The sequence below is a fragment of the Bipolaris zeicola genome (assembly GCF_000523435.1).
Source record: "Bipolaris zeicola 26-R-13 unplaced genomic scaffold scaffold_67, whole genome shotgun sequence".
Taxonomy (NCBI): Eukaryota; Fungi; Ascomycota; class Dothideomycetes; order Pleosporales; family Pleosporaceae; genus Bipolaris; species Bipolaris zeicola.
The window spans coordinates 86,633-100,694 of record NW_006912116.1 but is presented as its reverse complement, the minus strand read 5'-3'; the positions used below and the strand labels follow the sequence as shown (position 1 = coordinate 100,694).

Sequence of the window (14,062 nt, the reverse complement as noted above, 5' to 3'; positions counted from 1 at the left end):
CAGCTATCCCCGATTCACATACGCTAGGCCCGTCTGGGAACTAGTCGTCGTGCTGCATAACAAGGATACAAACCACTCTGGTCTGACACGCACTTCTCCTTTGGAAACACGACTACCAACAACTTTCTTACACTCCTTTCGTCTTCCTTTGCTGGCTTCTGGACTCGATTTGTTGCGTCTTGCTACCCTTCCACACCTCTTACCTCGCCATCCACCTCCGTGTTTTATTCCTGGCATATTCCTTTTGCCCTAGCGCTGCCGTTTTCTGTTCCTTGTCGGTTTGCGCAACTTGGGTTGTTGTATCCTACCCTCTGTCGACTCGAATTCCCCGCAGCCTTCTGAATACTCCCGGAGTCTTCCTTGTGGCGCACACATTGCGCGTATCCCTTGTGCGTATCTCGACGCAGAAGAGAGACGATTGCGACATCTGCCGGTGTTGGAGTCGAGGCAACACCACAAAACCGGGCCTCTACGTGCCCTGAGGCGCTGCATGCCCACCTATTCTATCGAAATTCGAACAATTAGAGTCAATCATGAGTGATTACTCGTACCAATCGTTGGCAAACATGGGGCCGCAAGGCCGGTGGCGTCGTGTCTTACTCGTCGCCATGGTGCCAATAGTGCTGGCATTCATTTACTACAGCACTCCCTCCTCATACATACCTGCAGGTCTTTCTTCTTCACCGTAAGAACCACTTCCATCCCGGTAGTCTCGACCTGGCTGACATTCTCTAGATACCCGCATACCCAAAATGTAACCCTTCCACAAGACGATCTAACAATGGCGACGATAATAAAAGCCCTCTATGGCCCCGTATTACACCCAATAGATGCCCCAGAGTTCACAGATGAAGATGGAGATGTATACCGGTTGCCCGGAGAACCGAGATTTAAGAGCAAGCTGGGGAAGAAGGTCCTGATTTTGGATATCGACAGTAGGCCCTTGACGGAAGACGGTCAACTTATGAACAAGCACTTGAAATGGAAGGGCATGCGGTCACTTTCCGCCGGCATGCTGGGTCACTACATGTTTGGTATGTATTCCCGAGACGGATGCAGGGCACCAATGGATCCATGGCACGGCGCAATCTAAGTAATGCCTTGAATGACCATATCCCCGCCTTTTGGTACGAATTGAATACCCACGCTAACATATCAACAGCTCAAATACACGGCTACGACTACAAGTTTATCCGCGCACCCGACTACGAAGACCGTTGGGGCACCTGGGTCAAGGTACCCATGATGAAAGAAGCCCTCAAGACGCACGAATACATTGTCTTCATGGACTCGGATGTCATGTTCCACTACCCCCACCTCCCCCTCGAATGGCTCCTAAACTACTGGAACATGACCGACGACACCCTCGCCATGATGTCCATCGATCCCAACGAGCCCCAAAACTACGACTCAAGGGGCAACCGCTACCTCAACACGGGCTTCGTCATTGCCCGCCAGAGCAAGCGCACTCAGGAAATGTACAAGGCTTGGGCCGAGTGCCCCTCGGAAACCCGCTACAAGGGTTGCGCCAAGTGGAAAAAGGGCTGGGCCCATGAACAAGCCGCTTTTGGAAACTACCTCCGCTACGACTACGATCGTCCAGATGATATCCGCGTTCTCCCTTGCGTCGAGGCTAATGGCGCGCCCGAAGCGGAGAAGAGAGGTGGCTGCAAGGGCGTTTTCGTCCGACATTTCTGGGTCGACAAGGGCCTTGTCGCGAAGAGTCTTGCCGATAACGTCATGCAGTATTTCCTGCCAAGACTTCACGAGACGTATCTGGCGTCGTCGAACGAACACATTGTTGATGCCAAGGGATACAGGCTTGAGGGCGCCGAGTTGATTGAGATGACGGATGCGGAGAAGGAGGCCGCAAGGAAGGGCAAGGGCAAGAATCAGAAGGATGAGGGATGGTAGTTTTTTTTTCATTTCTATCATCTTTTCCCTCCTTCCTTTCTCACTACTACGTCCTCTTTCTACATCAACGTTTTTTACCCTGGGAATGATATATGCTTCTTTTTTTTGCAAAGGGAAAGCAAATGTGGCGGTTTTTTCTTTTTCTGATGAGCAAATATTTTATAGAAGAAATAGGGAGAGTGGCAGGCGGAACTATGTTTTCCATCTTTCTTTGTTTTGCATATGTATGTACGTTCTTGTTTTGGGAGGTTAGTTGTGCGGCTTTTCTTTTTTTTTCCCCGGGAGTTTAAAGTACTAGGATTTGCATAATATGTATGAAATCAATTAGGTATTTTGCAATGTCGAGAGTAGTAACAGAACAAAATTTGATTATGTGCTTGTGCTGTTTTCTGTGATTCATGGTTTGGATGATGTGCGGTGGAGAAGTGGTTCTAGAGATATCTAGGATTGGGGTGGTTCCTCATGACTTTGTACATGAGGTATCAGTTCAGCCTTCCATTCTCGCTGCCGTGGTAGTGCACCATTTGCCCATACATGTCCTTCATTTCACCATCGAGTTTCACTCTTGTTCCGCGAATTTTCCTCCTGAGAAGTGAATCATAGTCTTCCCTCTTTCTACAGCGTTATACCACATGAAATGTCCTATTGTGTGACGCAGCCGCACAAAGTTGCTCATCATCTTGCCCTCTTCCAGTGGCTCCATTGCTGTGGTTTCGCTTTAGTTGTCTGACAGCTCATGACATGGCGCCTACTTTTTCGTTGCTCTCTCTGCAAGGCCGTTGATGATGCGGTTATGTTCGTCGCAGCTTGTTGTATCACATGCACAGCGAGATTCCGTCTCTATAACAACCTTTTTAGCCTGCAGCACAAGCTCGAGTCCGCTTATCAACTTGTCCAAAAATGCGAAATGTCGCGGACAAGCGCAGCATTCGCATTCCGGCCCACTTTCCGTACTACTGGGAAAATTGTCGCATGTTATGGAGGTGTTGATGAAAAGAGTCTGCAGATTGTCGAGACGTGGATGTATTGTTGCCTGATGGTCTTGTACGGTTTTGGCAAATCTTGTAGCTTCGGCTTTTTCATTGGGGCAGGTAAAGGCATCGGTACGGAAGTTTTTACTAGGTCGGAATAAGGTTACTCCCTGGCAACTAAACAGAAGCTCTTTTAAAGTAAAATCAACGTGTAATCCCAGACAAAGCATCATGTGTCGGATCTTCCTGGCACAAGAAGCTTTTGGCCAGCTGGTAGTACAATCGAAATGAAGAAGGAAGTGTACTATGAAGACGTTACGTTTGTAGTAGGCTTCTTGTGCAAGAAGGGCCATGTTTCTATTTCTAGTTGCGATTAGAGGAAAGAGGTGGTCATTTAAGCGCTTCTGGTGTGAATCTTCCATACTGGAGTCGTACGAAGGAGTCCCCCGGTAAATGTCAATACCTCCAGTAAAGGTGAGCAAATACGACAGAACCTCAAGCTTGAGCTCATTAGGAAGCTGAGGCCAGTCGTGAAAAGTGGTTGGCGCTCCCTGAACTACAGGTAACCCCTCGGCCTCGGAGGAGTCAGGAAGCGTTGCCATGGTGCGTTTGGTGGCGACTCAACCGTTTCGAAGCTGTTGTTAGTAAGTGAGAGGTACTTAAACAGAGAATATTGAAGGTAAATTACTGATGGTTTCAGCTTTAGTGGATGTTTGCGGCAGTTGAGAATGTAGAGTGTGAGGGAACTGGTTGAGCTTCGAATGTAGAGTGTTAGAAGATGGTAAGAGACTTTGAGCCCGAGTGCTAGCGCTGCAGGTGAGACGAACGTGCGAGGGAAAAAAGGGAAGGAGAGAAGGAGCTGCTGCTTATTCAAGGCGAAGGAACTCTCACTCATATTCGTTGTGACAGTAAAAGAATTTGGTCCGCGAATCATCAACGAAGAAAGATAGCGCTGAAGATTTGATTCGTCTACACGCACGTTGGATCTTCTTGTATACAGCCAACAAACTAACTTGCTACTAACAAGAATCTCATTTCCCACCAACATTGAACAGTCAAGCTATTTCCAGCGCCCCTAGCCACTACCGTCTCACTTCCACAACCATGGTTAGATACTACCAGCAACCAGTAGCAGTACACCTATGTGACATCCAGGATTGTTAAAAAAACGACCTAAATATCACCGCATGCGATGAGACGCAAATCACTCCACACCAACATTCCCTCCGAATTTCGCATCTCTTCACAATCGAATCATGGGCTTGATCAAGCTCTCGCGGCGACGGCGCACTGCACCCAATCACGCTCGACTCGTCGAACAACCATTTTACGCATCGCTTTCTCGGCTTGCACATCTTCTACCATCACCGCCTCTTCCTCCGCCTGGTACATCACCATCGTTTCCGCCAATTTTTCCGCCTCCTCCACCACCACCACCGGCTCTTTTACCTTCATCGCTTCCAGTGCTACCGGCACGACCGCCGTTTCTATCTTTGCCTTTGCCTCCATTCCTATGAAATTGGAACTACGTTAGTATCCCTGACCGAACGTGCACATTTTAAGTAACTCCACAAAGCACTACGGACATACCTGAGCGATATATGAGAGAAAGGTGAGGTGTCTAAGGAGCGCTATGGTTGCCACATCGGGATCTATACATATGCGTAATGCTACAAAAAAGGCTGCAACCACAATCCTTTTCCCCATTTCTCATTCCCCCCCCCAAAAAAAAATCCTGAAAAGACTTGTACGCGTACTTGAGAAGCCCGAGTAACCGCTCTCCTCTACACCTCGTGCTCAATATCCTCCACCCTAGGCACCTTGTGCAAACTAACCCCACAAAACCTCGCCGTAAGCTCGCACTATGTCGATTCGTCAGCTCAATCATCGCTTCAAACAAAAAAAAAGTCTAAGCCCCAAGAGACATTTTGTACACAGCCTTGCAAACGGAGTAGAAAGGAAGGGGAAAGAGAGGGTGAAACATACACACTCCCTGATAACCTCGACATCCTCCTTCGTCACCCCAATCCTCCGCAAACCCCGTAGGTGCCACGCCGATTCACGAGCGAGATTCTGCATGACGATACCCGTCAGGACTGTGATTTCCGTCTCGATATCGTTGAGCACACTGTGATCAGACAGAAAAAGGCCGTAGGTGATGTTTTTTGTAAGCCAACCTGGGTAAACCCATACATATCAGCATTCCTCTCTTTTTTTTTGTTCAGCTAAAGGGTTATGATAAGGGAAGAAAGGGAAAGAAGAAAAGATTGCGGGGGTGGGGGACAATCTCACCAAAATCCTTATTAGCATCAAAAGCATTGTTAATCTTGCCCTGGAGGTTATTCTGGTACAACCGTCCCAACCACGCTTCGCCGCGCTGCAAATTCGCTTCGTCGCATTGCCATCCTTCTCTGTGCTCGTCACCTTTTGCATCAGTAACTTTCTAATCGCTTTCACATAGTATTTTTTTTTAAAAAAAAAAAGAACCAAACAAGACAGAAAGGAAACAAAGAAAAGGGGGATAGTATATCATACCGTGTACTCGTCAAATCCCTATCCTCCTCCCTCTCCACCACAGCATCAATGTCAAACACCGCCTCAAGCGGCTTACACACACCAACGATAATCACGAGTTTAAACAGTACCTCGCGCATGCGCCGCAGTAACTTGCGTCGCTCCTCTGCACTTTGGTACTGCGGCCGTGCAATAAGGTGTTTGTAGAGTAAAGGGGCGAAGTTGGGTTGGCTGCCGCTGACTATGGTTGCGAGCTATATATATATATATATATTTTTCAACACACATATGTATGGTGATGAGGGGGGTTTGGTTCGAAGGGGTGCCGGAGGTAAGGAGAGGGGAAAACTTACGGCGAGAATATACCACTTATCCTCCCCAAGTGTCTTAGCTGGAAATTTTTCTTCAATCGCTTTGAAGAGTGCGAGGGCTTTGTCGGCGGTGGGGTCGCGGGGTACATTTGTTTCGCTGGTAGTCATCTTGATTTCGTATATTCAATCCTGCTTTACTAAAAATCCCCTCTAGTGAAGATGAGACCACAGAGCTTGTATTGTAAGAGCAAGAAACTTGGATGTAAAGAATACAAGCTCTTTTTTTGGTTTTTGGCAAGTTGTTTGTCACGTTGTGGCTTTTTATAGGGTTTTGTTGACTGGGCCGAAGTTCGGGACTGCACGGGAAGGGTAGGGTGCGTAGTACACATAGTAAGCAATTGGGGTGGGGCGATCCTAACGCGCGCCGCTCTAAAGCGGGGTAGTGAGACTTACACTATATGGCTTTTGCGGAAGGGATGTTCCTCGGAGAAGGAAACAAGGCTTTTGTAGATCATGTAGCTTGTTTTCTTTGCAATTGTAGAGACACATGGGATAACTGGAATGCGCGGAAGGTGAATACCTAAAATGGATACTTGCTTTGGGCGAGCTGTACCTAGACTTGAAAAAGGTGATATTGCATTTTGCACCTCAGTTGTCATACCCGTTGTAATCCAAAATCAGTACAAAGAAACACACTATATATTGCATGTGTTGGGAAGAACGGAGAATGTGATATTTACCATAGAATATAAAACATATACATCCCAAGCATCAAAGCCTAAACCCATCGTCCTTACTACGATATTCCGCCCCATACTGATTCTATAGTACGCTGAAGAAGACGCTAAAAATGAAAGTAGCAATATACCATCCACTGCCTTTACTCAATTTGGTTGACCAATATCCCAAGCGGGGTCAAGGATATCAGCGTTGAACCAGTCCAACGATGGCTGCGACTGGAACAACTGCCACATCATGTTATCGTTCCAGGAAGAATTTATCATCCCATTGTTTGTATCACCGTCGCTATTGGACAATATATCAGGGCCATGGTTGAAAGGCATCGATGTAGGATATGGCGCCAAAGACGTGGTGGGATCCGAGGTTGGTTGCATTTGGTTGTGTGCACTTGGGCTCCCTACCAAAGGCTTGCAAAGACCGAGAAGTGTTGCGCAGAGTCGATGCAAACGGTTGACGTATTTGTTCTCTGTAACGAGCGACGAGATGCAATCAATCACATCCTCGAGAAGCTGAAAGTCGCGAGGGTCAGAGGTGCCAACCACATTGCAGAAGACGACAAAGAACGGACACAGAGGATGTGACAACAAAGTCCTATGTAATGTTAGTAAGCCGTGCATAACTCCAGATACTGCATCTTACCATGATAGATACGGGTCAAAGCCTTCGATGAAATGATCCAAGGTCCTTGCGAGCTGTTCGATCATCTTGACACATTCGAGCGCCTTCCGTGCACTCTGAAGACACTCTTCTCGCTCCAGGTAGTTCGTTGTGACAGTGGGGCTCAGCCTGTGAACAGATGTCAAGAGGGAGAAGTACTTGAACTCCATACTCTTGTAGTGGATAAGAGCATCAGTTCTACTATCCAATAGGTGCAATTGACGCTCCTACACAGTAATTAGTATCCTCGCACCAATCGCAACTCTGGACCAGGTAGGTTACCTTCTCCATCAGAATATATATGTCTTTCATCTGAGCTCTTAACTGGGCTACCTCTTCTTTCAGAGCACCCGGCGATCGTTTAGTGCGCTGAGGGAGAGACAAGTTCAGAAGCTTGTCTTGCACAGAGACCAACTCTAGGACACTCATAGGGTTTGAAGGGTCTGCTCGCAGTTGGTCGTGGATTTTGATTTGAAATTTGGGAAGTGACCTCGGTCGAAGAAGCAACAGACTCATGGCACTGTCGAGCTCTGCACATTGGGCAACAACGGCGTAAATCTCACGCTCTTCGTCAGTCTCTGGTACTGTCTTGTCAATATTATGGTATCCGAGTGCTACAATCGTTTGCGATGCGTGAGCCGTGAGTTCCCAGCACTGTACAGGGTTGCCTATGATTTGCATCATGATGGCCTGTGTATGATGAGCTACAGAGTAATATTGACAGGGCCAGATGACTTACTCCTGTCACCAAAGCTTGCACTAGAAGGAGAGAGGGTGAGGTCATGAAGCTTATGTTGTCCAAGGCGGTAAGTGCGGCTATTATGTGATCGTACTCCATCTGTTGGATTTGCTTTTGCACTGCAGCGCTTTTGGGCGCTTGCAACTGGCTGGCGTACATGACGACAGCGGCTTGGAAATGGATTACAACCTTGTAGAGATTCAAGGTTTTGTCGTCGGCAGTGCCTGCCATTAGGGCAAGAGCGATTCTCTCAATGGCCTTGGGCGGTATGTGGTCGATGGTATGATGGCGAACGGCAGCTTCACTCCGTGCCTTGAACTCACCTAAATTGGCTGTCAGCCTGATAATAGACTGCGAGGCAGGAGAACATACTTCCAAGAATGACATTGACAATTTCGCGTTGGGAAAGGTCTGTGGAGACATGCATGGACTTATCAAAAGTACTGCGGTCTGTCAAGTTTTGTGCGGGCGCGTGTGACAACTGATCAACAAAGGACATGGCAGTCTCAAGGACCGAGCGTTGGTGTTCAGATAGTAAGCCATTGGTAGAGAGCTCTTTGGTGATGTGTAATCGAGCTTCGTTTGCTGTTTGCGAAGTTGTGTCAACTTCTGGCGTTGTTGGAGGTATTGATACTTCTTGAGAGCTAGTTGTACGCTTCCTTTTTGCTGGTCGATCGGGTATTGCCTCAGTGCTTGGCTTGACAGAGGTGTTTGTCATATCAGGCTCCTGGGATGGATTGGGAGGACTGCGATGAGCGCCATGTAGAGAGTGTTCTAGAGAGGAGAGCCTCTGTACAAGCGCTTGTATTTTGTCATCGCTGTACATTTGTTAGAGGTGAGCATGAGGACTTGACAAAAGTCTCCACAGTGGGGCAAGCGCAAAGCTTGGGGTTGCCACTGCTGCTGCTCTTGCGCCAGATTCGGTGTACTACAATGAGCGTGGGGGACTTACGTCCGGACCTTGGGTCGGGGAACACGCTTGTGCCTGTTCCGCAAGCACTCGGCCTTGGCCGCTACACAGTTTGCACATGGCTCTTTGCGGTCACATTTGACCTGACGGCAGTTAGTGTCGGATGCAGGATATGGGCCAGTTCCGAGACGGTTGACCAGCGTAGTTTGATCGAGGCGATGGTCACTCGGCGACTACAAGGGGGTTGTGAAGAGAGAGTAAAGGTACCTTTCGGGAATGGCACAAGTCGCACGCGGGAACACCCCCGTGAGCAACCCAGTTCTCTTCCGGCATTAAGTAAGCTGTTTCTCGACGTATGTAAATTCTGGGAAGAGTCCAGCCACAGTGACTACTTGGGGCGCGCAGAGTGTTTGAACTCGGTGGTCTTGGCAAGTTAACCGGAGAGAAGCCGCTCCGAGGGCCGAAGGGGCAGGCACGATCCTTGCAGCCTCAAACGACGCGTTGCTGCTTCGCCATTTGGGCGTCGTCTCGTCAGCAGCCTCAAACTCTATCATAGCTTCATCAGATGATTTTGGGGCTAGTGGCATGGACATGTGTCAGGAAAGTGTCTTTTGTATGGGCCTTGCAATTTCTCCTGTAAGCACACACGTCAGGCAGTGCATCGTTGCCCAAAGCAGACAAGAAAGAGGGCTGGATTGGGAGTTGGCATTGCGAGGTGGTGCTGTGGTTAATCGCAAAAGAAAGCATATCAGTGGGAGAGTAGTGCATGCATCCAGGCACGGGGTGGTTGTGGCAGCAGCATGGCGTGCATGCGGGTGAGTTGGCGTGTATATACATACTACACACACCGGTTGGGAGCAAGGAGGGAGCAAGGTGTAGAGGAACAGCAAAGGGCAGGAAACTGGTTTTGACCTGAACCCACCGTATTTCCGTTTCGAGACGAGAGGGATGCGCACACATTTGCATTGCACAGCGTCCCCACTGTGAACGGGTGCTCCCGCGGGCTAGCCCTGTTTGGCAGGAGGAGTCCATCCGACGTGAATGCACCTGGCCAGAAGTAACGGGATGCAGGGAGAAACTATGGGAATATGGCGGGTTTGTGGGATGAGCGTTTATTGCGCGAATGGCCGGGCGGCGGGCGGGCTGGATATGACGAAATATTCGGAGAGAGCACAAATACAGTACAGTCACGGCGTGGAGGTGCGGGCAGAGAGCATTTTCTTTTACCTGATGGGTTCCACCACCGACCGAAGGACGAATGGAAATGACGGTGCCTGTCCACGTTTTCCCGAGCGCGGTCGGTTGAAGACGGTCTTGGCGGCGGGTGAGTCAACACAGACGCGGCGACGACGAGGGAGCGCAGGCAGGCAGGGCAGGGCAGTAGGATATATATGTGTACTACGGACGTAAGTCGGTATGTAGGGAGGCATGTCGGCAAGTCAGAATCTGCGCAAGACTGTAGGTAGATCGGTACACATGGACGGAGCATGTACATAACAGGGCAATTAATTGCTGCCGCCGTGTGTCATCCAAGCAAGGGGCCGTGGCTGTGTGGCGCCGGGGGGTCAGCGTCGAGCCCAGCACTGGGGCGAGAGCGGGCAGGCTGCCAAAGGCCACATGCAGCAGCGTCACCGCTCCATGGCCGCCGGCGGGGGCGCATTACTTACACAGACTGCGCAGCCAGCAGTATGGAATCTTCTGCGTTAATGGCGCCATGTGGGCGGCCCAATCAGCGCCCACATGGCGGCTGGCAGCGTGGGGGACGGCGGCGTCGTGTCTGTGTGTGTGCATGTTGCGATAAGGCAGCGGCGGAGCCCACAACGTCCCGCCACCTGCCCTCGTGCCCTCTGATTGGCCCGCGTCTGCCCACGAGCCGCCATTCTTATCTCTTCCTCCCGCCGAGCTCACACACACCCTCCCTCTCCCTCACACATGCAACCCTCCAGCTTTCCACCCACCCACTACCCACCATCCCCCCCCCAGCCATTGCCATGACAGGCCTGCGCATCCCCGGCGCGGGAGCTAGTTCGGGCCCAAAAGAAAAGAGTACCTGCACACCCGCCATGGCCCACGCCTGCACATGCTGCTGAAGCCTCCTCCCACGGACGAGTGCTCTACTCTTTTCGTAGCCCGCGCCCTCCCTACCATCGCTCCCTACATACATACATACATACACACACTCTACTTGCCGCGCCCAATCGCCCGTCATCCCTCGTCCACCCACGGGCGCACACGTCCCCGTCCATCGCTTTGATTGTGCCTTTGCCCACTCGGATGCTCCCGTGCGCCCCGTCTGTCCGCCTCTGAGGGTGAGTAGTGTAGTGGTCGACGATTGCTTATCTTGTGCTTCCACCCGCCCAGCCTGCCCTGCCCTGCCCACTTGCCTGTGCCTGTCCATACATACATATACATTAGTCGAGCCTGGCCACCCCCCAGCTAACTCAACTGCCCCCCATCTAGCCACACCACGTACACGCTCATTTCCCTCCTGCCCACTCTGCTGCTCTCCATCCCTCTTGCCGGCCTTCGATGAGCCGCCCGGTGCTTTCCCAACAACCACGCTACCATCACCACCGACCCAGGTCGACTCCCCATGTTCCTTGACAATACGCAACCTCCTACCCACCTGCCTGGAAACCCGGCGCCGGCCCAAGACGTACAGTTGCCACGCGGAGAATGTACCTTCATCCTCTCGTCTCCGGCCGACAATGGCGCCCGCCAGCGCTGCTCCTGCCGCTGCTTCTATCCGGACTCCATGGTACGCTCCCTCTGCGGCTGTGGACACCAGGCCTGGATCCATGAGGCTGAGCCCGCTTCCGCCGTCTCAATGGACGCATACATGCACGCAGTAGACCAGATGAAGCAATTGCAGCGCGAAATCAGGCGCTTCGAGTCGTTGGAGCACGACCTCAAACAAGAACTGTTCCGCGAGAGAATGGCGCGCGAAGAACTCATCAGGACCAACAATGCCGTCCAGGCTCGTATATACCAAAACATGCAGCTCTTGAAGCTGTCCATGGACGACCGCGTCGAGGCCGTCGTGGATAGAACCACGGAGCTCAGCGACCAGATCAAGTTGCAGGGCGAACGCTTGACCATGGTAGACGAATTTAGCATGGAGTTGGAAAACAGAGTCGATCGCATCGAGCAGTTTGGCGATATATCCAGAGGCCAAACGCCTGCTCCTGCAACACCCAAAGCACGCCGCTCAACTCCACAGGCGCCGCCAGTGCCACCGCTGCCAGCTTTGATGCAAGCAAACCATACTCTTGGCCAACTTCCCATCCGCAATGACAAAAAATATCCCCTGTCGTGGAGCGCCCGCGTCATCTTTGTGCCTCGCAAGTCGCAAAAGTTCGCCTTTGACCCTGACAGCAATGCGTATCGACGGTGTGCATCGCGCAAGCTGCACCAAAACATTGAATTCCCTAGCCAGGACAGCTCCTGTTTCGCAAATCACATTGAGACTGCCTTCAAGGGCGTCTTCCGAGGAAGACCATGGATGCCAATGACTGGTCACCGGCCCGCAGACGAGCCGTTCGGCCGCATGGCCCTTACGCTTTTGCCTCCCGATCTTGTGCACCGCGCAGTATGGGATTTTCCATTCCTGGAAGATCACTGCATCGCTCACGACAAGATGCAAGGAGATGTTCTCTACATCACTCTTCAATACGAGGACGTAACCTGGAACGAGATACGCTTCCTTCCTCCTGTCACTGGTGTCGACGACACCTGCTGGGAGCACGACGAGGAGCTCGACGGCACCGCCAAATACAAGAGCTTGGACTCGGAGATTATGTACGATTACCAGGACCCTCCTCCTACATATTCATCTCGAACTCACTCCATGGCGACTAGGGCGCCTTCGGGACTGGACGTCCTTGCTAACTCGGCTGCTATGCTGAGTCCTATTGAGCGTATTCAGACGGCATCGTCGACTCGCTCATTCAGGCCGGCTCCTTTGAGCCCCATCCAGCGTACGCCAACACGGTCGTCGGATCACTCCACCACCACCCCTCGCTTTTCATCTGAGCGGAGTAGTCTTCGCAGCTTTGACAACGAGACTACTGATGATGAGCACCGCGACAAGAAGCCCAAGCTGCGAATGAAGCAAAGCATGCCTCACGTCGGTACCGGCACCCATGCACAGCAGCCCATGTATGTCTCGGGTCGTTCAAAGCGAAAGATGCCTGTAAGGGAGAAGGGCCCCAAGGAACCGCTGCACTTCAATGTCGCCGGCGTCGCCAAGGGCGGTCTTCACTTTCTACATCCGCGCTCATCAAAGGGCAAAGAAGTAGCTCATAACCCGTGAAAAAAAAATGTTAGTTTCTTGGAACTGACACGGACATGTTTTCTTATATTCATTTGGTAGAGGCGTTTACGAGTAAAAGCCTCGCTCTTCAAGGATACCCATTGGCGTTGTATAGTATGAGCTCAAGTTTTTGTTTTACTCGAGCGTAGTCTTGTTATTGTCTGGAGATTACTGGATATCGCACGTACTTGTAGTCAACATTGGCCGGGCATCATAGCTCGTCCTTCTTTTCTGTTCTTTTCTCAACTATAGACGGTTTGGAAGACAACAAGCGTGTCCTTTTTGTTTGCTTTCAGGCAGGCCTTGTGCTAGCAGGCAACACTACAAAAAACGCAATTCTACTTGTGCAACACACGACCCAGTGCCATCTTGTCTCCCTCGGCAAAATCCTCTCCTACCTCTTGGCAGCTTCCAACTTTTTGATAAGGAGGCATTAGCCTTGTCTCCGCATTTGCAACCTGCAATCTAAAGTCTCGCTCTATCCGGGAATTTGTCGTGCTGCTGTGGAGCAAAAGATTGAAAAGGATTACTGTGTAGTGACCAAAGCATGATAACAAATACTCTTGATTAATAGCCGCTATCGCACGCTTTCTTGTATAACCGAGGCACGGGGTGCTGATAACGGGGCCCCGCCCATCGAATAGTGCCAAGATAAGATGGAGAGAGTTTACCGCTCTGGAGATGTGCCAGAAATGACTGCATAGGTTTTTGTCATGTATCTGTGTGGCGTCTTCTTCGTGCGCCGAGATATCGGTGCTGCATGACTGATCGGTTTGTTCATTTCGTCGCATACATTGTAGGCAGTACTGTTCCATAGAAATATAGAAAAATTAGTGAGAGAAACGTCACAGTCGAGATCTGGCATAGCTACGGGACATGATGTTCCTCATTTGTTGTTGTTCGAGACAGAGCCACAGCGCCTTCTCCAACTCTTCGTCCACGTCCGTGATGCGGAGAAAGGTAGTATCAGTGGAGCCCATACCGCCTACCCCA

The 14,062-nt window shown here is 50.7% G+C and overlaps 6 protein-coding genes across 6 annotated transcripts; 2 read left to right on the top strand and 4 right to left on the bottom strand.

Annotated features, from left to right (window-relative positions):
• Nucleotides 1-533: 533 nt before the first annotated feature.
• COCCADRAFT_36496 (uncharacterized protein) lies at nt 534-1,914 on the top strand (the record flags this gene model as incomplete). Its single annotated transcript, XM_007713791.1, has 3 exons — nt 534-685; nt 736-1,034; nt 1,163-1,914. The coding sequence occupies 3 exons, from the start codon at nt 534-536 to the stop codon at nt 1,912-1,914; spliced, it is 1,203 nt and encodes a 400-aa protein (XP_007711981.1).
• A 748-nt stretch (nt 1,915-2,662) lies between these two features.
• Nucleotides 2,663-3,487, bottom strand: COCCADRAFT_95281 (uncharacterized protein; the record flags this gene model as incomplete). Its single annotated transcript, XM_007713790.1, has 1 exon — nt 2,663-3,487. The coding sequence occupies one exon, from the start codon at nt 3,485-3,487 to the stop codon at nt 2,663-2,665; it is 825 nt and encodes a 274-aa protein (XP_007711980.1).
• Nucleotides 3,488-4,669: 1,182 nt separating this feature from the next.
• COCCADRAFT_95243 (uncharacterized protein) lies at nt 4,670-5,878 on the bottom strand (the record flags this gene model as incomplete). The annotated part of the gene is made up of 5 exons (XM_007713789.1): nt 4,670-4,747; nt 4,872-5,062; nt 5,178-5,296; nt 5,394-5,653; nt 5,753-5,878. The coding sequence occupies 5 exons, from the start codon at nt 5,876-5,878 to the stop codon at nt 4,670-4,672; spliced, it is 774 nt and encodes a 257-aa protein (XP_007711979.1).
• Nucleotides 5,879-6,594: 716 nt separating this feature from the next.
• Nucleotides 6,595-9,090, bottom strand: COCCADRAFT_36493 (uncharacterized protein; the record flags this gene model as incomplete). The annotated part of the gene is made up of 7 exons (XM_007713788.1): nt 6,595-7,042; nt 7,091-7,335; nt 7,391-7,798; nt 7,848-8,170; nt 8,220-8,665; nt 8,800-8,900; nt 9,025-9,090. 7 exons carry the CDS (start codon nt 9,088-9,090, stop codon nt 6,595-6,597), a joined length of 2,037 nt encoding a protein of 678 aa, XP_007711978.1.
• Nucleotides 9,091-11,350: 2,260 nt separating this feature from the next.
• COCCADRAFT_95296 (uncharacterized protein) lies at nt 11,351-13,069 on the top strand (the record flags this gene model as incomplete). Its single annotated transcript, XM_007713787.1, has 1 exon — nt 11,351-13,069. The coding sequence occupies one exon, from the start codon at nt 11,351-11,353 to the stop codon at nt 13,067-13,069; it is 1,719 nt and encodes a 572-aa protein (XP_007711977.1).
• A 667-nt stretch (nt 13,070-13,736) lies between these two features.
• Nucleotides 13,737-13,934, bottom strand: COCCADRAFT_95273 (uncharacterized protein; the record flags this gene model as incomplete). The annotated part of the gene is made up of 1 exon (XM_007713786.1): nt 13,737-13,934. The coding sequence occupies one exon, from the start codon at nt 13,932-13,934 to the stop codon at nt 13,737-13,739; it is 198 nt and encodes a 65-aa protein (XP_007711976.1).
• Nucleotides 13,935-14,062: the final 128 nt, after the last annotated feature.